A 27,230-nucleotide genomic window follows, 5' to 3' on the forward strand; every position below is an offset into this window, starting at 1 on the left:
TTATGAGAATAATGCTTTTGAATAAATTATATTTACACCACAATTTAAAAATGTCCTTTTTCCTGTCCCGACAAGTAACGTTTTTACTCTAACAGGTGATGATTTTCAGTACTGTGACATTATTGCACTTTCTCAAATTATTCTGACTGTGTTTTGATTGAGATGAATAACATGAAGATTATCTTATTGTGGGGTAACTAGCCTATAAACCCAATTATTTATATTTGTTGAGCTGATCTGAATTTGCACATGTCATTGCACTTCGAAAAGTTTATAAAATTTGTGTCATCATGTAAACAGGAATGTAGAACTTATTCTACAGAAACCAGTTGTGGTACGGATGGTGGTTTCATAGCTGTCGGAGTGTTAGTTGAATATGTCTGTGGTATTCAAAGTGCTGTCTTATTCCGCAGGAATGGTGGACTCATTTGTGGCTTAACGAAGGCTTCGCGTCATGGATTGAGTACCTCTGTGTGGACCACTGTTTCCCTGAGTACGACATCTGGACCCAGTTTGTATCTGCAGACTACACCAGGGCTCTGGACCTGGATGCGCTAGATAACAGCCACCCTATTGAGGTTCGCAAGTGGTTATTCGCATACTCTTCTCTCCTAGTGTCTCTCCATCCCTCTCCCACTGGTTTTAGTCATTTTTTAAGTGTTTGTGTGGAGCAAGAAGTTTTGATTTGCAGTTTGTTTGTCATTCTATTTGTCTACTCGGCCATATCACTTACAGCATTTAAATTCCAGACCTAGATTTAGCCTGATGATCTCTGAGTCACATTTCTGTGTGTGGTTGTGTCTGCTTTGAATGGCAGGTTGATGTCGGACACCCTTCAGAAGTAGATGAAATATTTGATGCCATATCATACAGCAAAGGGGCCTCTGTCATTCGCATGCTGCATAACTACATTGGCGATGAGGTGAGAGGTTACGCTTTCGGCCAGCTGCAGAGAGACACTTGCCTCGTAAACAAAAAGAAACTTAATCTATCAAACAGGTGGTTAATGTGGCTCCCCCAGCAGGTCGTATAGAAAGACATTTCTCAACTGTCTGTTGCACTGGAGTTTGCAGGGCTCTAGCTTTTTGAAATACTCTGGAGTGGGAAATCTCTTGGTGTTTGTGAACTGACATATAATATTTGTTAATTGGAGCAACCACAGTTCGAGCCTGTGTTAATGCCGATTCTTAGACTCCTTTATATTTATAGAGCTTTGGTTTGGAATGACCTCTGCTTATCTTTTTTCAGGATTTTAGAAAGGGGATGAATGCTTACCTGTTGAAGTTTCAGCACAAAAATGCATCTACTGGTAAGATATCTCTTCAGAATCTTCCTGATGGTTAAGTGTTGTCCCTTTGGTATTTTCTTGATTGCTAAACAGCTTAATTACCTTGTTAACCCAAATTATTTTTACTGTTCTGTGCAAAAGTTTAAGGCGGTTGTGAAAAAATGTAGGCTGTTTAAAAAATTATGATTTTTTTTATCAACTTAAAAAAAACTAAATATTTGGTGTGGTCACCCTATGCCTTTAAAAATGGCACCAATTCTCCTTGGTTCACTTGCACAAAGTTTTTCAAGGTTGTTGGCAGATAGGTTGTTCTAAGCATCTTTGAGAACTTGCCACAGTTCTATGTATTTAGTCTCAATTGCTCCTGTCTCTTCATGTAATCTCAGACTGACTCGATGTTGAGATCTGGGTGATGTAAGGGCTATACCATCTGTTGCAGGACTCCTTGTTTTACTTACATTCCTGTTTTATTTACGGAAGAAATGTTTGGGAATCTAAAATGAATTATACCTATTACACATTAAAGCAGAAGTTTAAAAATAATCATCTCAAGTCAAAACTTCATGGGGCTTAGACTGTACAGCTACAAAATAAGCATCTATACCACAACTGGTTTCTATGTTATAGATTAAAGGCCTGTTCACACCAAACCCGTGATGATTTTGCAAGACGAACCTCTTGACGAAAGGTCTATTCACACTAAATCTTTAAAATAATTAAACTAAATTATATTTCACTCCTGTACATTAGGCAGATGTTAAGACACAATCATAAACACACAGAGCAGCTGCCTTTCTTTCTCTCTCAAACTGTCATGACCGAACGCCTTTATCCCTCGCACGCCCCCATCAGGCTGATTGGGGACCAGGCGTGCATTGTTCCAGGCCGGCCCCGCTCTCCTCCACTCTACAGTGGTGCTGTTGTTATACCAGTCTCCTGCCCGTACCTTCAACTGTTAAAGATTAATATACTGAATGCTGTTAAAGTATTTATTGACCTAATTTGGTATAACTGTTTCATTATGTTTCTTATTTATTTGCACATTCATTTTGCTACATGTAGGTCTATATTCCAGACTCCGAACTCCGCTTCTCTTTTTATGATTCCTGGATTAATGCCTGGATAATATTCTGTGAATAGCGCCGTAGGAATCCATTGATATTGTTCAAAAGCTCATTCGGAGCAAACAATTGCACTGAAAAAAACGGGTTTGGTGTGAACATGTCTTTAAGTGTCACTTTTCTTTTTTTTGTGAGTATGTAAAAAAGGAAGCTGTGTGAAGATTTTTCAAATGTTTCCTGTTAATGTTCCACAGAAGAAAGTTTTACTGGTTTTGGAGCGAAATTAGTCAATTATGACAGAATATGCATTTTTGCACTTACTAATCAGATTTTTGCTTGTGTCTTCTGTTGTTTAAAATATAAAATATAACATCATATTATTCCAAATTTTTTTTAAATAAAATTTATTATAAATATTAGTATTTCAAATTTTCACTTGTTAATTTGGTCAGTGTCTATAATAGGGGAAGTGTGTGCATCGTTATTTAACTGATCTTGTATTGCATTGTGGCCCACTTTCCGATCCAGTAGTAAACTTGATCCGAACAAGTTTACCAGTAGTAATTACATAATGTGTTACATTGTAATTCTGCCATGGCATAGTATCTGTCTGGGTGATATAAGGGTTGTTGTGGACGATGTTGTGATTTGGTCGCAGTGTTGCCATTACGTTGTTAATTGTTGTGTATTCAGAAATAAAGGGCATGGCTCGCTATTTTTCTCTTTCCCTATTTCAGAGGACCTATGGAAATGTTTGGAGCAGGCCAGTGGAAAGCCTATTGCAGCAGTGATGAATTCCTGGACCAAACAAATGGGCTTTCCTATTATAGTAGTGGATCAAGAGCAGGTAACATTTACTGAATGACTAATTTTTAAAAGCACAGTGAAATTGTTGATCACTAATTGGTCTTGGGATGTTTTTTACCTAAAGTTTGCGAAATAATTTAGATTACCCTCAGAGTATTGAGATGGCTTGCTGAGATACAATATGAGCTTTTCAGTGAGCATCTGGTAATAACAACTGTTGTCTTGGGAATAACAAGATTTTATCAGTGCTGAAGATAATTGGTTTCGATTTATTTTTTATTTTCTCCAGCATGGCAATGAATGTGTGCTGAAAATCTCCCAGAAGAAGTTCTGTGCAAGCGGACCACACAATGGTACTTGCAAGAAAAAGAACAGTTAAACTATGCACTGGAACTGCTGACTATGTTTAACTATTTATATTCCAGTCTCTTTTTAACTCCACAGTACTCTTTTGTACGCTAGTAATCTTTCTGTGTGTTAGGTGAGGACTGCCCCAGTTGGATGGTTCCTATCAGTATCTGTACCAGTGAGGACCCGGGCTGCACCAAGATGAAGGTTCTGTTGGACCAGCCTGAAACCACAATTACCATCCCCAATGTCGCACCTGACCATTGGATCAAGGTCAGCTTTGTGTGTGCGTGCGTGCGTGTGTGTGTGTGTCTCCAGGATTACAACAGGAATATGCTGAAAAGGTCATTAATATTTCAAATTCCAATAATCTCTAAATATTGGATTCACTATAAGTTAATGACACATCAAACTTAAAGGGACCATATATTGAAAACACAATTTTCCTTGCTCATTTGAAATAAGAGTTTGGTGCTCTATGTAGACGTATGATTTACGTTTTAAGAATTAATATGAAAACACTTGTCATAAGGAAATGGTATGTTGTCACAATCATGAGAAAATAAACATGATTGCCCAAGTTTTCACATCAGTACCTGATTAGTATACAAAAACTTACCATGATAAATGACAGTCCAGACTATTTCAATATGCGATGGTTCGCCAATCATAACAGCTAATTTAAAGACTTAAAAATACAGTATTAAAAAAATTATTGTTTAATTATTAACGTTAGGGAGAGGGTGGTAAAATGCAACTAACTAAATTCCAACTTTTGGTGCAAGAAGTCTAAAGGCCCCGGTATACTTATTTTTTCACTTTACAGATCTAATTGTGCCCTGTCAACTGCACTGCCTTTCGAATTAGAGTGGCAAGAAAAACCACGTGAAACCTTTGGAATTACCTGCATTTATGTGTAAATTTGTTTGATCTTCATCTAAGTTACAATAATGATCAAACACAGTCTGTTTTAATTAATAACACACAAATTATTGTATTGCTCTTGTACATATTGAATACATCATTCAAATATTCATGGTGTAGGTGTGAAAAATATGTGAACCCCTAAGGCTAGGTCAACAAATGCTAATTAGAGTCAGGAGTCTGCAAATCTGGTATCCAATTAATGAAACGAGATTGCAGGTATGGATTAGAGCTACGTTAACTAATACAAATTACTCAAATATTCTGAGTTTGCTATTCACAAGAAGCATCTGCTGACGTGGACCATGTGTCGCAAAAAAAGATCTCAGAAGACCTACGACCAAGAATTTTTGCTTTGCATCAAGCTGGATAAAGCTGGAAAGGGTTACAAAGTTAAATAGCTAAGATATTCATGTGTCCACAGTTAAACAAATTGTCTATAAATGGAGACGATTTAGTACTGTGGCTAATCTCTCATGAAGTGGCCATCCAGCCAAGACGACTCAAAGGGAACACAGCAAAATGCTCAATTAAGTCAAAAAGAACCCTACAGAGACAGCTAAAAACTTGAAGGAATCATTGAAATTGGTTAACGTCTACTATACTGAAAACATTAAACAGGCATGGTGTCCATGGCAGGACACAACGAAGGAAGCCGCTGCTTTCCAAGGAGGACATTGCTGCTGGACTGAAGTTTGCCACCTTGACACTCCACAACGCTACTGGAAAATTGTTTTGTGGACTCATGAAGCGGAGGTTGAATTGTTTGGGAAGAACACGCAGCACTGTGTATGGCGTTAAAAAGGTCACAGCATACTAACATGAAAACATCATCCCAACAGTGAAGTACGGTGGAGGGAGCATCATGATATGGGGCTGCTTTGGGGCCTGGACCACTTGCCATTATCAACGGGAATAATTAATTACTAAGTTTATCAAGATATCCTAAAGGATATTGTCAGGGTTGCTGTTCACTATCTGAAGCTCAGTAGAAGTTGGATGATGCAGCAGGACAATTAACCTAAACATTGAAGTAAATCCACTACAGAATGGCTTAGAAAAAAAGGAAGTCCACCTTTTGGAGTGGCCCAGTTAGAGCCCAGACTTTAACCTAATAGAGATATTGTGGAATGACCTCGAGCTGTTCACACCAGACATCCTAAGAATATGAGTTGAAGCAGTTCTGTAAGGAAGAATATTCCAAAATTACTTATGAATATTGTGCAAGTCTAGTCCGCAGCGACCGGAAATGCTTTGTTGATTTTATTGCTGCCAAAGGAGGATCAACCAGTTATTAAATCCAAGGGTTCACTTACTCACAGTATTGTGAATGTTTAATGGGATGTGTTCAATAAAGACATGACAGATTCTAATTGTTTGTGGGTTGTTAGCTTAAGCACATTGTGTTTGTGACTTTAATGAAGATAAGATCACATTTTATGAACAATTAATGCTGGAAGCCAGCAAATTCAAGAGGGATCACATACTTTTTCATGCCACTGTATACTCTCGACCGCAAGCGAATATTAATGTGTTTGAAGCATGGACACTATGACTGCTTGGTAATACTCTTTTTATTAGTCAACGGCAGGCGCATGCGCTGATGATGCGCACAGACGAAGACTGTCCATGTGTCAAAAAAATCTGGGCTGCACGTGGACAGTCTGCACAGACTGTGCTGATGAATACATTTGGATCACGCGTACAGTGCACGTTTTGACCAGCAACGCAGACAACCTAAGTTTACTCTGGCCTTAATTATAAGTGGACTTCAGAGAAAAATATAAAATGTTTATATTTCCAGTCTTTCGTTGGTTGTACAAACAGATAAAACATAATGTAGGTGAAAACTGTGTTTGTGTGTGTCTGTATGCAGATTAATCCAGGTACAGTAGGATTCTACAGGATCCAGTACAGCTCAGCCATGCTGGAGTGTCTGTTGCCCGGTATCCGAGACCTCACACTGCTTCCTGTGGACCGCCTGGGTCTGCAGAATGATCTTTTCTCCTTGGTGAGACCCCACACATGGCTCCAAGTCATTGTTTTGCAAATCAGAGTCAAGGCTCAGGTCTCCATCTTCCAGGAGTGAGTCAGGTCTAAAGTACTGATGGTAAAGACTTGAGTGAAGTCTTAAGTTACAAAGTCTTATGCAAGTCAGGTTCTTTCAGGTCTCATGTTCTATCTAATGAATCATAAATTATATATATTTTTTTAATAAATATGCATGTGAATAGTAATAAAATATATAGACTGGAAAGCTTTATATTAAACATTTCTCTTGGTTTTTGTTGGACACAGTAAAGCAATAAGATTGTTAAAATGTTTATGTGTCAAGAGGAGTTTATTATCATAAACCATATATATTTTAACATTCATAAATTCAGTGGGTCCATGGGTGTTGATTTTGCAAAAGAAATAATTAATTATTCAATCTAGGTACTACAGCTCTCTAAGCAACATAAACCCTTTAAGCTTGGATGCCTGTGAGGAAAAGAAAAAATCAAAATATAAATAACTACTATCTTGATCAACACAAAATAGGTATTTTTAAAATTAATAAGCTCTACTTTACAATGCATTTAGGCATTATGACCAAAAATGAAGAAATGCTTTGAAATTTGCAGACAAATCAAAAGTGTTACATTTCTTTTCAGATTAAAATGTTTTATTGATTCGTACATATAACAAAGAAAAACAAAAGATATATACATTGAATCAACTTTTAAACCCCACTAATACGCCTCCCCAATCACCAACCCCACCCTGACCCACAACGACCACCCTTGTGGTCACACACAAGTATACATATAAAAAATTTCAAATAACTGCCCCATTTCCCATCAAACAAATCCCTGATCCCCAGCCTTCTACATGACACCTCCTCAAAAGCTGCCACCCTTCCCATTTCCATTCACCACTCCCGAAATGAGGGCGCTCCAGCTGACTTCCATCACCTTAAACTAATCTTAACACCGGTCAGGACACAATATTTTATGTGTTTATCCCCTATTTTGATGACCGCCCCATCCCCTAAAATACAGAGCCTGGTGCAAAATGAAATTTGAGTGCCAAATATGTCACATAAAACTCTGAGCCTTCAACCAAAATTCTGGAATCTTAACACACCACCAAAAAACATGGGTTGTGTCTCCATCTTCTGATTGGCATCACCAGCAGGTGGGTGTGTCTTTTAAGAACAAGCCTATACAATCTAGAGGGGGTCTAATAGAATCTATGTAAAATCTTGAATTGTGTAAGGCGCACCCTTGCATCTCTAGATACAGTCTTGACGTTTTATAGAATCCTAGCCCACAGTCCCTCCTCCGATACCAAGTTTAAATCTTTTTCCCATAATCTCTTGATAGAACTTAAAGCTCTGCCCCCCAGACTCTGAATTAGCAGGTAGTAATATACTGATGCCTCATGACCTTTTCCAAAAGCAGTCATCACCACTCCCAGAGTATCTGCCGCTTTAAGGGGGTGTATGCTACTCCCAGAAATAATACAGAGCAGATGGCGCAGCTGTAAATACCTAAAGAACTGAGATCTGGGAATCCGAAAATGTTAAACCACATTTTCAAAGGATCTCAACAATCTAGTCTCTTATAAGTCACTGAGCGTATTAACCTCCCTCAAAATCCACTCTGACCAACAGAAAGGGGATTATAATACATCATTTTGGGTTCAGCCATATGCTACGAATTAAACACACTGGACACTTATGTCCATACCGAGTGCAAATGCGAGATAACAGGGTGTAACGTAACTTCTCTGATTAGTTTGATAGAAAGGCATATACAATGGCAAAATAGGGGCAAGAACTTCCTGTTCAATACAAAACCAGGGAGGGGCTTTCTCAGGTGGAAGTGACCAATGAGCCAAATGTCTGAGACTGAATGTATAATGATAAAATTAAATCTTGGGTAGGCCTACCCAGGGCTCTACGCTAACTTTTTTCTCAAGGAGTACATGTGCTCCTAAATGAAAAAATTTAGGAGCACACAAAAACATTTAGGAGCACAGTGAAAATTTAATACAGAGTTTATTAACAAACCATTTATTACATACATATTTATACTGCGTGTATGAGTGTGTGCGCATGTACTAAGGGACACACATCTGTGGAACAGCACATACCACCCAAACCACACATTGAACCCATGTCTACTAGAATCAAAGGATATCAGTTGTCCAGTTGTTGACCGTCTGGCATACTTAGATGTCAGCCAGCGATCTCTCATTACGTCAGCAATTTGACCGATCATCTCCGCACATTGTCGTATGTGGGATTCATGTAAACTCCGTTTTTGTGGTGGAGTCTGATAAGCGGCCTAAATTTGACGAAAGGTTCTTCTTCTTTCACAATAAAGTATGCGCTGTTTATCTTTATTTTCAGCTGCTTCCACTTCTCCTCCTCAGACTGCAGCACTTGCCTCCTCAAGGCTGCTGACACCGAGCTTGATGGTTTCTCCTGTCTCATCCAGAGCACTGGATATGCCGCCATGAGATGTTATGATTCGCTATACTATCTTTTTTCAGATTAGCGATGGGCATTCCGGCTCTTTTCGTAATTGGTGTTAAAATAATTCTAATAAAATTATTAAATGAAATTATACTCTACCTTAACCACAATGTATTTAAAAATGCATTGATTTGTTATGAAAAATAATGCCATTAAACATTTGCATTTAAAGTATAACTTATTGTATATAAACAAAGTGCATATAAATCTAACCATTCAAAACGAATACAATCTGAACAGCATAATGGACAAGACCACCGCTGGCCAAATTGATGCACTACACGTGATATGAGCGTGAAGCGATCGTCTATGTTGAGGAATTATGGGAATTGATGCCCTACACAAACTGCGTAGTTTACGTAGTATTAATGCACCATATCAAAGAAAAATAAATAATTTGCAAAACTGCAGCATCCCACAAATCGAAATAAATGTATAAAAGAAGGATGTTATTTCACTTGTGCATTTAAAGTATAACTTTTCAATGTATATAAGCAAAGTGCATATAAATGAAACAATTCAAATACAATCTGAACAACATAAGTTGGCTCCGCCCTCCCTCACGCATCTTTGGTTCATTGGTTGATACTGCGTGTCTGATTGACAGGAACAACAGGTGAGGCTTTTAGTCTGAGCGGACAGTCAGAACTAATGTGTGCGCTTGAGCATTGAGGCCTATATTATTTCATTTGTTTTTTCATTATTTTTAAATCTTTTGATTATTCGTATCTTAATTTGTTTTTAAATATTTGTATAAATACATTCTGATGTGCGAGCCGGCTAACAGCGTTCACGTACAAGAGCCGAATCGATCGCAAACGACCCATCACTATTTCAGATGCGTGTTTCCTGACACGAAGGACGAGATGCCCACCTGTTTCTGCCCTGTACAATATTTGCAGTATATGATGTTGTTTTCGAACTCTAGCCATGGGAACATTTTGAGCCAATTTGCATTGAATCTATATGTTCTCCCTCCACCAGCTACAGTGGACGTTGAAGTGACAGCTGTGGACACGGTATCTTCGCTAACATTGTTTTCAGCATCCCTAACGTTAGCCGTCTCAGGTAAACCTTGTGAAGAGAATTCATTAGTTGAACCTTGCGAATCCCCCTCGCCAAATCCCTCTTTCTCCTCGTCTCTTTTTCGCTTAAAATAAAATGCGGTGTCGCCTATACCGCTACTTTTTTCCATCGTTCACCTTTCTCTCTCTGACTGGACCGCGTCATCCCAGAAAACTCTACTGTGGTTGGCACAAGCCGCTTGTGGAATGTGGGTCTTGTAATTTTTTTTTAATTATCTTAAAAAGGGAGGAAGGGGTTACGTTTGTAATCTTTATTCGCACACTGTGCTCGTAAATAATTTTTCCAGTTCGCACATGTCTATTTTTAGGGGCAAATGCGAGTGAAATACTCGCACTGTAGGGCCCTGGGCCTACCCCACATTTGTCAGTCAGTCTGTAATTTATTGAAATTTAATCTGGGACACTTACCATTCCAAATGAAGGACTTCGCTATACTATCAAATTGCTTGAAATAAGAGAGGGGGACACCTATAGGGAGAGATTATAGCAGGTAATTGAATTTTGGTATACAATCCATTTTAATAACATTAACCTTCCCAATCATAGATAAATGTAATGAAGCCCATCTGCTCACATCATTTCAAAAATCTTTTTATTAAAGGGTAGGGCTGGGCGATATGGAGCAAAAAATATATCTCGATATATTTTGCTATATCTCGATTTACGATATATATCTCGATATCTTTACAGGAAAAATAACCCCCCAAAAACTACTGCAAAAACAAATATGCCAAATACCACAGTCTTTTTTTATTAAAGTGCAAAGAGGTAGGCAGTTCACGTAAGAACAAAGTGCTTCTTATTATTTAACTGTAAAATAAAGGAAATACATATTGCCTTTTCATTCAAAAATGAAACAACTCAACTCAAGGTAGGCAGTGCATATATAAGAACAAAGTGCTTCTGCGACATTCAATAAAACAAATCCCTGATTACATAAATAATAATAATTTAAATGTAAATTAAAACAAATAATACATATTGCCTTTTCATTTAAAAATAAAACAACTCAAGTTCATCTTTGCATTAACTGTGTTGTAGCCATCAACAAATAGCCAAAAAACAAGTTTGCTAGAAGCTTTGGTTGGCATTCACTGCAGTAGACATCTGTCTGCTGTTCATCCGACGCCTTAAAACCGAAGTATCTCCACATAATGGAGCCAGTTGTCCTTTTTTTGAGACGAGTTCTGCCTCCGGGCTGGTTGCGGGCAACGCCATGTTGAATGAGACAACACGCGAAGGGAGGGGGAGCAAAAGCAAGGAGGTGGGGGCGAGCGGAGGCGGGAGCGAGCACAGCACAGAGAAAGCAAACGAGCAAAGTTTTTCAGAATTGAATATAAACAATATATCGATATATACGATATGTCAAAATTCATATCGTGTTTAAAAAATATATCGATATATTTTAAATATCGAGATATCGTCCACCCCTATTAAAGGGTCAACATGAACTTAAATCAGACAAATTTGGGAATAAAATGCCCATACACTGAATGCCCTGTTTGGGCGGCTGAAAAGCCTTAACTGGGCAGTACGCTGTCAGAGCCACCGATTCAGATTTAGACCAATTCATTAATAATTCTGTGAAGGCAAGGCATAGATCTAGTGGAGTCGGTGACGAATAATAAAATATCATCTCTGTAAAGCAAAAGCATATGCGCCATACCTCCTGCCACCACCGCTGGAAAATTATCTTCTTTTCTTTAGCAAGACAGAACAATAATGGGGAAAGAGGGCAACCTTGCCAGGTGCCCCTATCCAGAGTAAAAAAAAATTATCCATCCAATAAAAGTATTCCTGAACCCATATATTTCTAAAATTTTAAGATATTTATACCATTCATTCTACCATATCAAATGCCTTTTCGCCGTCAAGTGAGATGGCAGCAACCGGAATCTGATCATTCACCACAGACCACATGATATTGATGAAATGCCTAATGTTATCAGAAAAGCTGCAGCCCTGAGCCATAACTTTAGTTTACTCCAACCAATAGGAGAGATAAGCACAAAGAATGTGCAGATTCATCCACAACACTGTCCCGAAGGAGTGCTACTACACAAAACAATTCCAGCCGCTAGGCGGAACCAGCAAAAAAAATAAATAAGCGATCAGTATCCTCGGATGGTCAAGTGAATGATCAGTAATTCTGTCCACTTGGCTGCAAAGTGAATTCCACAAAATAACTTACTCAGTCCATTGACTTTATGAAGAACATCGCTTGCTGTGGACATGTAACTATTTTTTGGCCATCCTTAGCATCTATTCTCAATTTGGCCAGGAACATCAGAGCAAAAGCGACCATCTTTTGATATAAGATTTTCTTGCATTCCTTGAATTGATCATGTTTCTCTCTTGTCAAATTTGCAAAGTCTACAAGAAAAGAAAGAAAATGCAAGAAAAAGCATTCCTTTACTCCTCGCCTCACGTAACACAAGATCTTTATCAGATGATTTTAGAAATTTGGCCAGAATTGATCGTGGCTCGCTTGATTTCCAGTTTATGGCCTGTTATGTCGAGCAGACTTTGGGACAAGCCCATCCAAGAATTTCACCATATCCTGACATTCTTCGTCCTCAGGAATTTCAACAATTCTTTTGTTATTCTGCCGGTTTCTGTTTTCCAAGTCCTCCAGCTTCTCCCAGATCCACCTTGGTGGCTAGCAGATTAGCAGTTAATTCCCTCTCCTATGACTCCAGATAATCAATCCGTTTCTCAACATCCCACATTCTTGTAACCACCTCAGTGAATTTCGTCTCCATGGCAGTGATCGATCAATGTATTACAGCAAGATCCTCCATGTCAGCAACGACCTTCATCAGCATTGCCAACATATTCAGCAATTCTTGCCTAATTTCCCGCACTTCTCCGGCCAAATCAGCTCCCTGGCTTGCAGTCTGCTGCTCAGGGGCATCAACTTGAGCACGTAAGCGTCTTTTAATGTCTCCAGAGCTCGAGAATTTTTAATTCTTCCTAGAACAGTTAAGGATCAGGTGTTGAATCTCACTGGTTAATGACATAAAGTATTAAAACTATCAAAGTGTGCAGAGCTCGCCGTTCACACGACCGAACCTCGCATGGCATCACGTGTTGCGTTTTGACAATTTTGCACCGTACAAATTTTTGTAATTGGTAAACATCAAACTCATCATATAGTCATGTATTATATGTTATAGAAAGCTCTCAGAGTAATATACAACCAGCCTATTTGTTTTAATCAAAGATAAAATTATAGTGAGTAATAGTTAAGAACATGTTTTTGACATACATGTTTCATGTGAACAGGTGTAAACAGAAAATAAACAGAACATAAAATATCACATACCATTAATTAGAGGCAAATATCTTTCAAACGAGCCCACACACAAAGTAGTCGGATCTATAGATTATAAGATAACCCACACGAAGCACAATGTGCACACAGCATCTGGCTATCTGGCTACAAACACGTTGGCGGTTGTGATCAGTCAATCAGTGCAAACCTCTTGGCAATGCTGTGTTTGCATGTGTAATTAATTCTTATGTAAAATGATTATGTTTTATTTGTTTGGAGAGGCTTTTGGACACTAGGATAAATTATGTTTGTAATGCTGTAACTTTGGATTGTTTTGTCGCATCAACACAACTTTTCTGTTACAGGTGACATGATTGGTAACAAAATAAAAGCAGTTTTTTGGATACACCTTATTTACACCCTGAGGTCTATCATGTGAAATCATCTTTTGTTGAAGGCTGAGAGTTTCAGAATTCATCATAATCTTTATGAATGTTTTACAAGTTTTCTTTAAAATTATGGCAAACTCTTGACCCTCCTTGTTTTGTTTTTTTTAGAGTTATAAACCTTTAATTTTGGGTGTGCCACTGAAGCAGGAAATCTTTAAAAACACCCTCAGAGCTTAAAGGGTTAAATGTTGAATACGTTGATCATTTCTTGAAATTCTTGTATGATTGTCTTTTTGAGTGCTAAACAATGTTGTAATTGTGTTTCATTTTACAGGTTTGAAAACTACAAATCTGTTTTTTGATGTTGCTAAGAAAGGTTTTCGAGAACATAATTATCCATTTCTGTTCTCTCGTTCTTCCTTTCCCTGTATTACATCTTATGATTGTAATAGTGTTTTGCTGTCTTACACTCTCATGCCCCCAGGCTCGAGCAGGTATGATCAGTACTGTGGAGGTGTTAAAGCTGATGGAAGCATTTGTGAATGAGCCAAACTACACGGTTTGGAGTGACCTGAGCTGTAATCTGGGTGTTCTGTCCTCTCTGCTCTCACACACCGACTATCATGAGGACATCCAGGAGTTCATCCGAGATCTTTTCACCCCTATTGGACTGAAGTTAGGCTGGGACAGCAAGCCTGGAGAGGGTGAGAGTTCTGCACTTCTGTAGCATTTTGTTTTTATCAAGTCCACTCACATGTCAAGGTTTCTTGCATAATTTTGTTTGTTTGTCTTACTATTTTCAACCTATTCTGTGACCTTCTGAATATGACTATTCTGTTTTGCTACTGTAACGTTAACAATTCCATATCTAAATAATTCTGTAATGTTAAATGAGTGACAATGTCCCTGAAAAGTCCCTGAATACAGAATAGGCTTTGATGTGTAAGCGTGGGTCATATGTTACTGCACTCGTTGCTGTAATGTCATAAGACAAATTCTGAATGACCTATCTTTACAGCTTAGTTGTAAATAAATTATTTGAGTGGACTGGGGAAAGAGCTTTGTTATTAGGTAACTTAAGGTGCTTTTCACCATTGGGCCAAACAGTTCTGAACAGGGTTAATAATGATTCCAGTAGTGTTTCCACTCGAACATGGTCCAGTGTGGTATAATTACAAACTGTTCCCAGCACTGATTTCTCACCATGGTTAGTTAAACATATTCAGGACTGAGAACCATGCTGGTGAAACAGCTATAGTGACATGGCAACTCATGATTGGTCACTTGCCCAGTCAGTCCATTCTAATCTTGATTTCACAGCACCACAATAGAAAGTAACAGTGTCAGTGAACCAGGATTGGAATAGAATAGCACGGTTCAGCAATGGTAACTGTTTGGTCCAATGGTGGAAAAGGACCTTTAGAGAAAAATGTAACACTGGAGTTGCGATGCAACACAGTACGAACTTATTTTCTTACACAAAATTAAACAAAAAATAATATGATTGAAACGTATTAATATTACTATGAACTGTTTATAGCCAATAAAATGATAAACATGACATGGACCAATTTGAAAACATTTTACAATTATAAACAAACGCATAAACAACAGTCTAACACATGGGGCTAAATACTGTATTAGCTAAATTGCCATGTTACAGATTAATTTGCGCCAAATTATTTGATTGGACACACAACTTTTGAAGTCAACCTTTTAAAAGGAGATAAATAGGACACAAGGAGCCTATTTATTAGAATAGACCAGCAACCCACCCATTGAGAACCATTGTTTTAGAGTATGTCTGCAGAGTACATCAGACTTTACTTCAACAGAGCAAGTTTTCCATGTTATGTCCCTTACAATTTCAGTGGTTGATCAGTTGTTTTTAGTCTATCATTTATTTGTCAGGAGACACTGAAAATTATTTATTCTTCTTTTGTTGCCTCTCTTTCTCTCTCAGGACATTTGGATGCCCTGCTGCGAGGTCTAGTGCTGGGAAAACTGGGTAAAGCGGGGCATAAGGCCACACTGGAAGAGGCACGGCGGAGATTCAAAGAGCATGTGGAGGGTAAAAAGATTCTATCTGCAGACCTCAGGAGTCCAGTGAGTCCTCTAGCACCTCCCTCATACACTGCATATTCACTGAATTTTTCTGATGATGCAAACCTAGTTGTATCATTTGTGAATGTGTTTCAGTTAATTTTGTGATTATCCTGAATTGTTCTTAATAGTCTTGAATCTGCATGTCCCTGTAAATTCTAGGTGTACCTAACAGTTCTAAAGCACGGAGACAGCACAACGCTTGACACCATGCTTAAGGTGACAATTGCCACATTTCTAAACACTACACAGCAAAAGTATTTTAAGATGCTGTTGAATAAAACTAGAACCAGTACTGAATGTCAGTACATTGGAATCTGTGGCAAGATTCATGAAATAAAAAGAAAAAAAAACAAGAAAGTTCTTAGGAACATTCTTACAAACCTATAATTTACCCTAAGTGCAATATTATATATAAACCAGACGTTACATACACCTTTAAACTATGTTTTTCACAATTCCTGACATTTAATATATTAAAACATTCCCTGTCTTAGGTCAGTTAGGATTTCTATTTTAAGAATGTGAAATGTCAGAATAATAGTAGAGAGAATTATTTATTTCAGCTTTTATTTCTTTCATCACATTCCCAGTGGGTAAGAAGTTTACATACATTTTGTTAATATTTGTTAGCATTGCCTTTAATTTGTTTAACTTGGGTCAAACATTTTGGGTAGCCTTCCACAAGCTTCTCACAAGAAGTGGCTGGAATTTTTGCCCATTCCTCTTGACAGAACTGGTGTAACAGAGTCAGATTGTAGGCCTCCTTGCTTGCACACGCTTTTTCAGTTCTGCCCACAAATCAGATTGAGGTCAGGGCTTTGTGTTGGCTACTCCAATACCTTGACTTTGTTGTCTTTAAGCCATTTTGCCACAACTTTGGAGGTATTCTTGGGGTCATTGTCCATTTGGAAGACTCATTTGCAACCAAGCTTTAACTTCCTGGCTGATTTCTTGAGATGTTGCCTCAATATATCCACATACTTTTCCTTCCTCATGATGCCATCTATTTTGTGAAGTGCACCAGTCCCCCTGCAGCGAAGCACCCCCACAACATGATGCTGCCACCCCCATGCTTTATGGTTGGGATGGTGTTCTTCGGCTTGCAAGCCTCACCCTTTTTTTCCTCCAAACATAATGATGGTCAATATGGCCAAAAAGTTACATATTTGCCTCATCAGACTATAGAAAATGTCTCCAAAAAGTAAGATCTTTGTCCCTATGTGCACTTGCAAACTGTTGTCTGGCTTTTTTTGTGGCAGTTTTGGAGCAGTTGCTTTTTCCTTGCTGAACAGCCTTTCAGGTTATGACGATATAGGACTCGTTTTACTTTGGATATAGATACTATGGTCATCTCTAGGAGACAGAATGAGTCCCCTTCCTGAGTGGTATAATGGCTGCGTCGTCCCATGGACCTGCGAGGTCCATAATTTTTTTTTCTGAGGTCTTGGCTGATGTCTTTTGATTTTCCCATGATGTCAAGCAAAAAGGCACTGAGTTTGAAGGTAGGCCTTAAAATACATCCACTGTACACTTCCAACAAGCTTATCAGAAGCTAATTGCCTAAAGGCTTGGTATCATTTTCAGGAATTTTCCAAGTTGCTCTAAGGCACAGTTAACTTACTGCATGTAAACTTCTGACCCACTGGAATTGTGATATAGTCAATTAAATGTGAAACAATCTGTCTGTAAACAATTGTTGTAAAAATTACTTGTGTAATGCACAAAGTAAATGTCCTAAACGACTAGCCAAAACTATATTTTGCTAATATGAAATCTGTGGAGTGGTTACAAATTAGTTTTAATGAATTCAACCCAAGTGTATGTAAACTTCTGACTTCAACTGTATGTGTGTGTGTGTGTGTGTGTGTGTGTGTGTGTGTGTGTGTGTGTATATATATATATATATATATATACATACATACACATTCTTATGAAGTCTTTTAGGAAATGCACAATATTAACTTTTTTCTGAATTTGTAAAATAAGAAGAAATCAGTAGTTAAGAATTTTATTGTTAAGAATGTTTTGTGAATCTTGGCCCTGACAATCATTTAATGCAGCATTTCTCATGTTTCTGTTCAGCTTCATAAGCAGGCAGACATGCAGGAGGAGAAGAACCGTATCGAGCGAGTGCTGGGAGCCATCCCTGCCCCTGACCTCATCCAGAGAGTGCTTAACTTCGCCCTGTCGGTATGTACGTGTACACACACACTCACTGTAGAAAATAGGTCAGGCTGTGGAGAATATTAAAGCACGAGAAACATGTTTTTTATGAGTGAAATGTTTGAATGGTAAAGGGAAGGTCACATTAGAAAAGTTTTTTTTTTTTGGTGACTTTCAAAACAAGAAATTATATTTTGCTTTAAAAAAAATACATTAAAAAAAAAAAGACACGTTTTGGACCATTAGGGTTATTTTTAGAGCCGCAGTATTACTATACAAAACATAATATTGCGTTTTTTGTTTTTTTTATTATTATTATTTTGTAATTTATTTATTATTTTTAAAAAAATGTGCGATTGTGATATGATTCCTTGACCAAAACTTGGAAATAATTTGTCCATACTCTACTGCCAAAAAAAAAAAATCGGACCTTTTTCACTTCAGCCAAAAGCAAACAAGCAAAACAGCTATGCAGTCCAGTTAAACCAAGGAACTACCATTTAGCTTTTATTTTGGCAGTCAACTGCAGCAAGTCCTTAGTAGTTCACATTCAAAACAGCTGTATAATGTGCTCCTTATTGTATCATCATTTCCTCCTCTGTCCACAAAAACCTGGTGCTGTGGGGTATAATATTTTTATTTGTATATTAAACTGTAGGGGCCAAACATATTTTTAATTATGCAAAAGTGAAATTAATGTGAATCTGTAGTGCTTTAATTACAATGCACTCAGCATGCGCATGTTAGCAAACATAACCAAATTCGTAGCACTTCTGTTACTGAGCACGGTGTGTGCACAGAGCCGCTCTGTAACCAGTAAACACTGTGCATCCCAAATCGAACACTTATGTACTATTTTACACCATTTTGCAGTGTAAATAGTATGTTAACACTGAAAATGCAACAAAAAGAAGTGTACTACAAGTACCTGGATGATGCACTTCTTTAACCATCAAAACGGAGTGTGGAATGTCTGACAGTTCATGCACTCGCGGCTTGCCGTAAGTAGCGGAAGGGGTGGAGTTACCTGGCTGCAATGCTGGTCTGACAAAACAATTGTAAATAACGGATAATGTGGCAACTAGCTAAACTTAAGTGAAGATAGCACCTTAAAAATCACACCGTGCTTTGTGAATATGTACATTGTTTGAGATACAAGTGTTGCATTGAGGTTGGCTAACGTGCTAAAGCTAGCAGCAACACATCACATGCTACATGCTTTTACAGTGTCAATTCTGTCCGCTATTAAACAGTGAAAGCCTCCATGTAATTGAAAAATGTTTCATGTTCCATTTTGTATGGTCCTACACTTTGAAAATGTATACAATACATGGCTGAGTGTATTGTGTAAGTATCTATCTAGTGTATAGTGCATCATTTTGGACACAGCTACTGTTAGCCTCGTTCCAGCTCTTAGAATAAGAACAAAATACAGACAGGACATAAACTTTGAAGCGACCAGCGTGCGCACACTTGATATATTTAATTAAATTGGAGCCCTTTGCTGTTTAATAATCGCACATGGTCATATTGCAATTTGGATATTTTATATATATATATATATATATATATATATATATATATATATATATATATATATATATATATATACTGTATTATTTAAATTATAAAGTGTTTTTACACCGGTCAGCCATAAAATTAAAACACCTGCCTAATATTGTGTAGGTCCCCTCGTGCTGCCAAAACAGTACCAACCTGCATCTCAGAATAGCATTCTGACATGCTGTTCTTCTCACCTCAATTGTACAGGGTGATTATCTGTGTTACCGTAGACTTTGTCAGTTCGAACCAGTCTGGCCATTCTCTGTTGACCTCTCTCATCAACAAGACTGGTTTTAGTATTTTGAACTGCTGATCTCCTGGTATTTTCACGCACAACAAAAAGTATGAGTATCTGGTGAGCAGCATTTCACTGGACAAAAATGCATTGTTGATGAGTGAGGTCAACAGAGAATGGCCAGACTGGTTCGAACTGACAAAGTCTATGGTAATTCAGGTAGCTGCATTTTTGAGATGCGGTTTGGCTCTGTTTTCACGGCATGAGGGGGATCTACACAATATTAGGCAGGTGGTTTTAATGTTTTGGCTGATCAGTGTATATCATGGTAGTTTTTTTTTTTTTGTACTTCCTTAAATTTATGCTGAATTTAAAATAATGCATTTCAGTATTTGACTTTTATTTGGTAAAATAAATGCTGTATTCCAAGAACTACAATATAATAAGAATCACCATTAAGAATAAAAGGAATTACAAAAAGTACAAATCTGTACGCATTAGAGTAAAGACATGTGGGGGTGGAAATTGTTCTTTACTGTCAAGAAAATAATGTCATAATGCAAGAAATTGGCTTTTTTTATGCAAAATATACTTTTTGCTCTTTTATGGTGAAACGTGACCTGGACATGTTTTCATAAGATTCCCCCTATTAGATCTTTTTTACTGGCTGCTCTCAGAATCTATAATCATACCCTGAGCTAATGTTCTTTTTCTTTTTTTTTTCAATCACATTTAATGTTCTTTTAATTCTTTTTTAAAAGTTGTATTTTTAGTTGTATTTATTCTAACTTTTAATTTGTGTACATAGACTAGAGCTGTCAAAGTTAACGAGTGAACGAATAACATTAAAGTTTAATGCGTTAATAATACTTATTCTTAATAGTTCTTAATTTATTAATGTTAAAAAGCATAAACCAGCAAATATACTGGTCAGTGTAGGGCGGAACCGTTTGATATGTTTTCCCGGAGATTTTGCACTAAACACACACGCTACAGCGGTGTCAGTGATCATTTGTTGGGGAAAGGACCTCTTAACACCTCTTGTTGTACTAAACAAGCCCAAGAAATCAAGTACTTTGCAGCCTCTTTTTGGCACAATGTAATTACCACAGAATCATGTCAAGTTTTAACTATCACAAAAATACAGAATGAGACATTTTTTGCAAGTGCTTTTCATGTGAAGTTCAAAGCGTTCAATGCAGCTTCACAATTGCTGTAGCAAAGTTGATCGCCACGGTCTGTGGAGGATGAGATTTTAAGAGATTTAATGCCCTTTGCAATGAATACTCTATATTTGTATAGTTCTTTCAATTAGTTAACCTCCTACTTAGAATTTGCAAAACGTTTAATGTTACTTGTATTGGTGCTATTTTAGTGGATTTCTTATCTTTATACTGTTGAAGGATCTGTTTGGACAATGTTAATAAAGCATTATTGTAACATATTGTTTTGTTTTGTTTCTTAAGAAGAAAATAAGTGCATTTTTACTGGAAAATGAGTATATATAGAGAGTCTAATTTCAGTACTTTCAAAATGTGTGATTTATCACAATTATGAAAAATTGTGTGATTAATCACGATTAAAAAATATGTAAACGACTGACAGCACTAATATATACATTTGTTGATCCACAAAAATACAGCTGATTTACACAAATCCTCAGTAATTGCACAATGTGCTGTATAATACTCAAGAAACCTACTGCACAATGTACATACTTTAGATTCTTGTTTTATTTCTTTTTTTATTGAATTTATGTTCTGTTGATACTTAGTTGCACTCAGTAATTTTTTATGTCATGTCTTTTTGAACATACACTGACACATAGGGACAAGAATGCAGCATCATTTGAACACAATAGTTTTTCAAACGCAATAGTTTTCAGTTACAAATCCATTGTAGAAATTCACTATTAAATGTCAGCCTTGATTAATTTAATCCATAAGTGAAAGTACATTGCAAAAACAGGGCAGTTATTGAGATTAAGCAAGTAGTATTTAGCTAGACATGTGATCCAATCGTGGCAGCCCCCATGAGGGGAACCTCTTCATGTAGAATAAAACAGCTTTTATAAAGTTACTGATAGGACTGGAGACCTCATCTCATGTTAGTGGTCATTATTTTTATACATACAGTTGAAGTCAGAAGTTTACATGCACCAAGTTAACTGTGCTTTTAAACAACTTGGAAAATGACATAAAATGATGTCAAGCATTTAGGCAATTTGCCAGTTGGCTTCTGATAGGCTAGTTGGAGTCAGTTGGAGGTGTATAATGGATGTATTTTAAGGCCTACCTTCAAACTCAGTGCCATTTTGCTTGACATCATGGGAAAATCAAAAGAAATCAGCCAAGACCTCAGAAAAAAATTGTGGACCTCCTCCACAAGTCTGGTTCTTCCTTGGTAGCACCTGATGGTACCACGTTCATCTGTACAAACAATAGTACGCAAGTATAAACTAGGAATGTGCATGAATATTCAAACATTCTTTCTGCAACAATTATTTGAATAGCAAAAATACTATTCGAATTTCACAAAGTTTTGCTTTGCTGGCCATATATATACAGTGAGATGCGTGTTAAATCCTGAACACACAAACTAAAATTGGCAGTTATAACAGAATGCACTGGGTGGTGCTGTTGAGTGTGGACACAAGTTGATCACATTTGTAGAGCAAACGGTTCTGTCAGTACGTTTAGATGGACACCAAAAAAGCAGGTTACTGTGAGAAAGCTGGGTTCCTGTTTAAATGTACTGTACTCGTCAGAAAAGAGCATGCCCATAGCAATGTAATCCCCGCGACACTTCTGTAAACAATAAACATGGCATCTGAGAAAGACTTTGCTAGCTGAGTTAAGGGACATCCCATCATTTAAACTGGTGTGTATAAATGAGTATAGTTTACTGAGCATGTGGATATGCTTGTTTTTCTCAACAAAAACATGACATGAGATACAATATAAACATGATAACTATTATATGGCGAGTGTTTATACTCGTCCTGTACGTTAACTGTGTCAGTCTACTTCATTAGTGGTTTCTTTTTCATTGCTTTGTATGAGCTTAAATGCTTTCAATCTATTATTTTTTTGTTGTCATGCATTGCTTGTTTAAATATAAAAAAAAAACACAGGACATGAAATAAGCTTGTTTTAAATATAATTGGAAGCTTTTCTTTTAATGGCTATGCAGAATTTGACAGTTTTGTTTTACAACATCTCTTTCACATGAATTAACTTCATGTAAATAATAGAATATTCAAATATTAGTTTTTATGATCTTAAATATTCGAAAACCAAATTATTGATGAATGCCCATCCCTAGTATAAACACCATGTGACCACGCAGACATCATACCACTCAGGAAGGAGATGCATTCTCTCTCCTAAAGATGAACGTAGTTTGGTACGAAAAGTGCAAATCAATCACAGAACAACAGCAAAGGACCTTGTGAAGATACTGGAGGAAACGGGTTGACAAGTATCTATATCCACAGTAAAATGAGTCCTATATCAACATAACCTGAAAGGCTGCTCAGTCAGGAAGAAGCCACTGCTCCAAAACTGCCATAAAAAAGCCAGACCACAGTTTGCAAGTGCACATGGGGACAAAGATCTTACTTTTTTGAGAAATGTCCTCTGGTCAAGGTATTAGAGATACAAAGCCCTGATCTCAATCCGATAGAAAATTTGTGGGCAGAACTGAAAAAGCATGTGCGAACAAGGAGGCCTACAAACCTGACTCCGTTACACCGGTTCTATCTGGATAAATGGGCCAAAATTCCAGCAACTTATTGTGAGAAGCTTGTGGAAGCCTACTCAAAACAATTGACCCAAGTTTAAAAATATTAAAGTCAAAGCTACCAAATACTAACTGTGTATGTAAACTTCTGACCCACTGGGATTGTGCTAAAATAAATTATTATATCTACTAGTATTCTGACATTTCACATTCTTAAAATAAAACAGACCCAAGACAGGGAAAGTTTTTCACAATTAAATGTCAGGAATTGTGGAAAAACTTATTATAAATGTATTTGTTTAAGGTGTATATAAACTTCTGACTTCAACTGTGTTTCAAAAGTAGTGTACTATAAAACATTTTTTAGGAGTAATTGTTTTTTAATGAGGGCCAAATTAGTGCTCCTCTTAAGGACTTTTGTTATTTCTGTCTCTGTGATTAAAGTTTAATGCTGCAAAACTGCAATTCCCCTACAGGCGATTGGATCAATAAAGTTCCATCTCATCCCTCATCGAATTTAAATTAACTTTCTCAAACCTGACATTCTCACTTTAGTCAGAACTAAGGTTTAATCAGAGTCTGTGCAAATGACAAATCTCAGAAGTGTGAACAGTGATAGTGGATGTGGTATTTTTAGGAAGAAGTTCGTCCTCAGGACACAGTGTCTGTAATTGGGGGCGTCGCTGGAAGCAGCAAACAGGGCCGCAAAGCTGCATGGAAATTTGTGAAGGACAACTGGGAAGAGCTTCATAATCGTTATCAGGGCGGCTTCCTTATATCAAGACTTATCAAGGTGAAATGAATGCAGTACACACAAAATATACAACATTAAGTTAATCATGTATAGTGCAAAACCTAATTTATTCAGTATGTATCATTAACTACTAACACTGCTACTTGGTTTAATACTTTAGATAATGTTTCATTTGTGTTCTGTTTTTTCACTGTAGCTCACAGTGGATGGCTTTGCTATAGATAAAATGGCTGCTGAGGTTAAGGTAACATAATTTGCTTTTCACTTCCATAATTTGCTTCCACAAAATGTTAAAGAAAACATGGATTACCATTTTATCTGGATTTGCATACATTTACATTATTAAATGTAAGTGTCTGAGTTAGAAGAGAGACCGTTAAACCCTGCAGGTTACTGTTTTTAGTCAACAGGAATTGTGTGATGTTTGTGTTTTTAGAGTTTTTTTGAAAGTCATCATGCTCCAGCCGCCGAGCGCACTGTACAGCAGTGCTGTGAGAACATTCTCTTGAACGCTGTCTGGCTCAAGAGGGATGCAGACGACATCCACCAGTACCTGCTGCAGCGGAAAGCACCACCTGTCTGACCTCTGAACTTTGACCCCTTCCTGACCTGCTCACTCACTCCAAAATGAGCGTCATCTGGCTATCTTCAGCAAAACAGAAATGAATACAAAACTGCAATTTCATCTTAAGAATAACACAAGAGATAAAGAGACACTATGAAGCAAGACTGGTATTCACTCTTTGAGTGTGGTGTAGTTCCACATTCTGCCAGTGGGAGGCACAAGAGCACCCGTACAGAGCTGTGACTGAAATGGAAGAGATTCTCCATATCATATTTTATGGGCTGGTAATGCATGTACACACTTTGTTCCCTCAGTACTCCTCACACACAGTGGTATTATAAGTTTATCATGAAATGTCTTTCGACCTTTCCATTCAACAATAGAAATGTCAAGCATGATGGTTTTTTTTTCTGTAAAAACATTATCTCCTCCTTCAGTTTTATTAATAATGGCTATATATACATTTTATCCCGAATCCTCTGCAGTTTGACTGGGCAGAATGGGGGTTAAAGGTTGGGATACACTGGTAACAGAATGGACTCAATTGTAATGGCTCTGAATACCTTCGTTAGTAATGGTTTGGAAAGAAGAAGCATAAGCATGGTACTGTGTGTATATTGTATACTGCGAGCATTTGTTCTGAGACCTTCAGTTAATCTGAAATGTGATTATATATACATGCATATGATCTCTGATCTTTGCCCTTGTCTCCTGTACTTAAATATCACCTGTTCTGCAGCATATTTCCAGTGGTTCATCCAGTAATTGCCGAAAAATATAATAGAATGGAAAGCTAAATTACACAAAAAGGCTTCAATGTCATTAGCATGTCATAATAATGCAAAGCTGTTTAGACATTTTATAAGATGTATTTAATGATTTTATTGTTGTGGAAATCACACTTGAATGGCTTTCAGGTTGAATCTAATCTGGGCCCACAGAAAAATTATTTAACCTGGTATCAAACTAAGAGGCCTTAAATTGTTTAACCTGTTTTGCATAAGTGATTGTTCAATGGCATGGTAACTGTTGATGAGATGCACCGGGCTGGCTCGTTATGTGAGATCATGATCATCAAATTTTGTCTCTGAATCTTTCCCTGAAATGTGGTTTTGTTTAAAAAAAATTAAATTGATGTTCATTAAAGAAGATGAGAAAAAGATGGACAAAAAGTATAGTGTGAGAAAAGTATGTTTGATTTGTATTCATGATTGTTCATGCTCCATTACATATTTGTGAAGATTTTTTTAAACTAGTCAATTGAACGTTTCCCAGAAATGCAAATTGTGCCATTGTGCCAGTTCACACAGTTCAATTGAATGTCTTCAAAGACATAAACACTTTAAGAATACAGATGTAAATAGTGATTTCAAACAATGTACTGTATTTATCATAAGCAAAAATACAAGGAATTTTGTTTTATGATATCAGCTGTAGAAATACTCAATTCTGGGCCAGAGAAGTACAGAGATAAGAGATAATTATGATCAGAACTTTAAGGGATAGTTCACCCAAAAAAGAAAGTTTATCATTTACTCACCCTCATGCCATCCCAGATATGTATTTATATTATATTTATTTGACTTTATTCAGCAGAGCACAAATTAAGATTTTTAAAGGAATATCTCAGCTCTGTAGGTCCTCACAATGCAGTAAATGGTACCAAAATTTTGAAGCTCCAAAAATAACAATGGCAGCATAAAAGTAATCCATATAATCTTCTAAAGCGATTTTATCATTTTTGGGTGAGAATGGACAAAATGTAACTCCCTTTTTACTGTACATTTTGCATTTGCAGTCTATAGGCTGGATCATGATTTCAAGATTGATAATGCTACATAGAGCTTGAAGCATTTGCAGAATGCTAAATGGCACTAGGAAGTATAATCAAGATTGAAATCATGATTACCAAAGAGAGACTGCTGTTGTCAAGATTTGTAGTGAAAGAGGATTTATGTTATGGTCTGTTCTCACCCAAAACCAACTGGATTGTTTCAGATTCACTTCATGCCATTCCAGATGCGTATGACTTTCTTTTTTCTGCAGAAGACAAATGAAGGTCCATACATTGCAAGTGAATGGTGACCAGAATTTTGAAGCTTTAAAAGGTCAGCATAAAAGTAATCCCTTAGACTTTAGTTGTTTAATCCATGTCTTCAAAAGAGATCCAGTTGGTTTGGGGTGATAACAGACTAAAATGTAACTCCTTTTTTACTATTAACCTTGACATCAGCAGGATCTTTGGCAATCATGATTTCATGCTCCATTACTCTTCCTAGCGCCATCTAGTGCTTCAGAAGACATGGATTTAACCTCTAGAGTCTTATGGATTACTTTTATGCAGCCTTAATATACTTATTTGGAGCTACAAAGTTTTGGTCACCATTCACTTGCATTGTATGGAC

At 37.2% G+C, this 27,230-nt stretch overlaps 1 protein-coding gene across 1 annotated transcript in view; it reads left to right on the forward strand.

Moving 5' to 3' along the window:
* The window catches only part of LOC127625612 (puromycin-sensitive aminopeptidase-like), a 40,792-nt gene extending 14,676 nt beyond the window's left edge, over positions 1–26,116 (forward strand). The window contains exons 10-23 of the mRNA XM_052100894.1: positions 414–578; positions 818–922; positions 1,249–1,309; positions 3,087–3,196; positions 3,446–3,509; positions 3,638–3,777; positions 6,305–6,439; positions 14,183–14,402; positions 15,662–15,804; positions 15,964–16,020; positions 17,887–17,994; positions 24,144–24,299; positions 24,457–24,504; positions 24,697–26,116. Coding sequence (XP_051956854.1) covers positions 414–578; positions 818–922; positions 1,249–1,309; positions 3,087–3,196; positions 3,446–3,509; positions 3,638–3,777; positions 6,305–6,439; positions 14,183–14,402; positions 15,662–15,804; positions 15,964–16,020; positions 17,887–17,994; positions 24,144–24,299; positions 24,457–24,504; positions 24,697–24,843 — 1,659 coding nt within the window. The 3' untranslated portion in view covers positions 24,844–26,116. The remainder of the gene's footprint in view (positions 1–413; positions 579–817; positions 923–1,248; positions 1,310–3,086; positions 3,197–3,445; positions 3,510–3,637; positions 3,778–6,304; positions 6,440–14,182; positions 14,403–15,661; positions 15,805–15,963; positions 16,021–17,886; positions 17,995–24,143; positions 24,300–24,456; positions 24,505–24,696) is intronic.
* The last annotated feature ends 1,114 nt before the right edge of the window (positions 26,117–27,230 follow it).

This window comes from Xyrauchen texanus, chromosome 32 (assembly GCF_025860055.1).
Source record: "Xyrauchen texanus isolate HMW12.3.18 chromosome 32, RBS_HiC_50CHRs, whole genome shotgun sequence".
Classification (NCBI taxonomy): Eukaryota; Metazoa; Chordata; class Actinopteri; order Cypriniformes; family Catostomidae; genus Xyrauchen; species Xyrauchen texanus.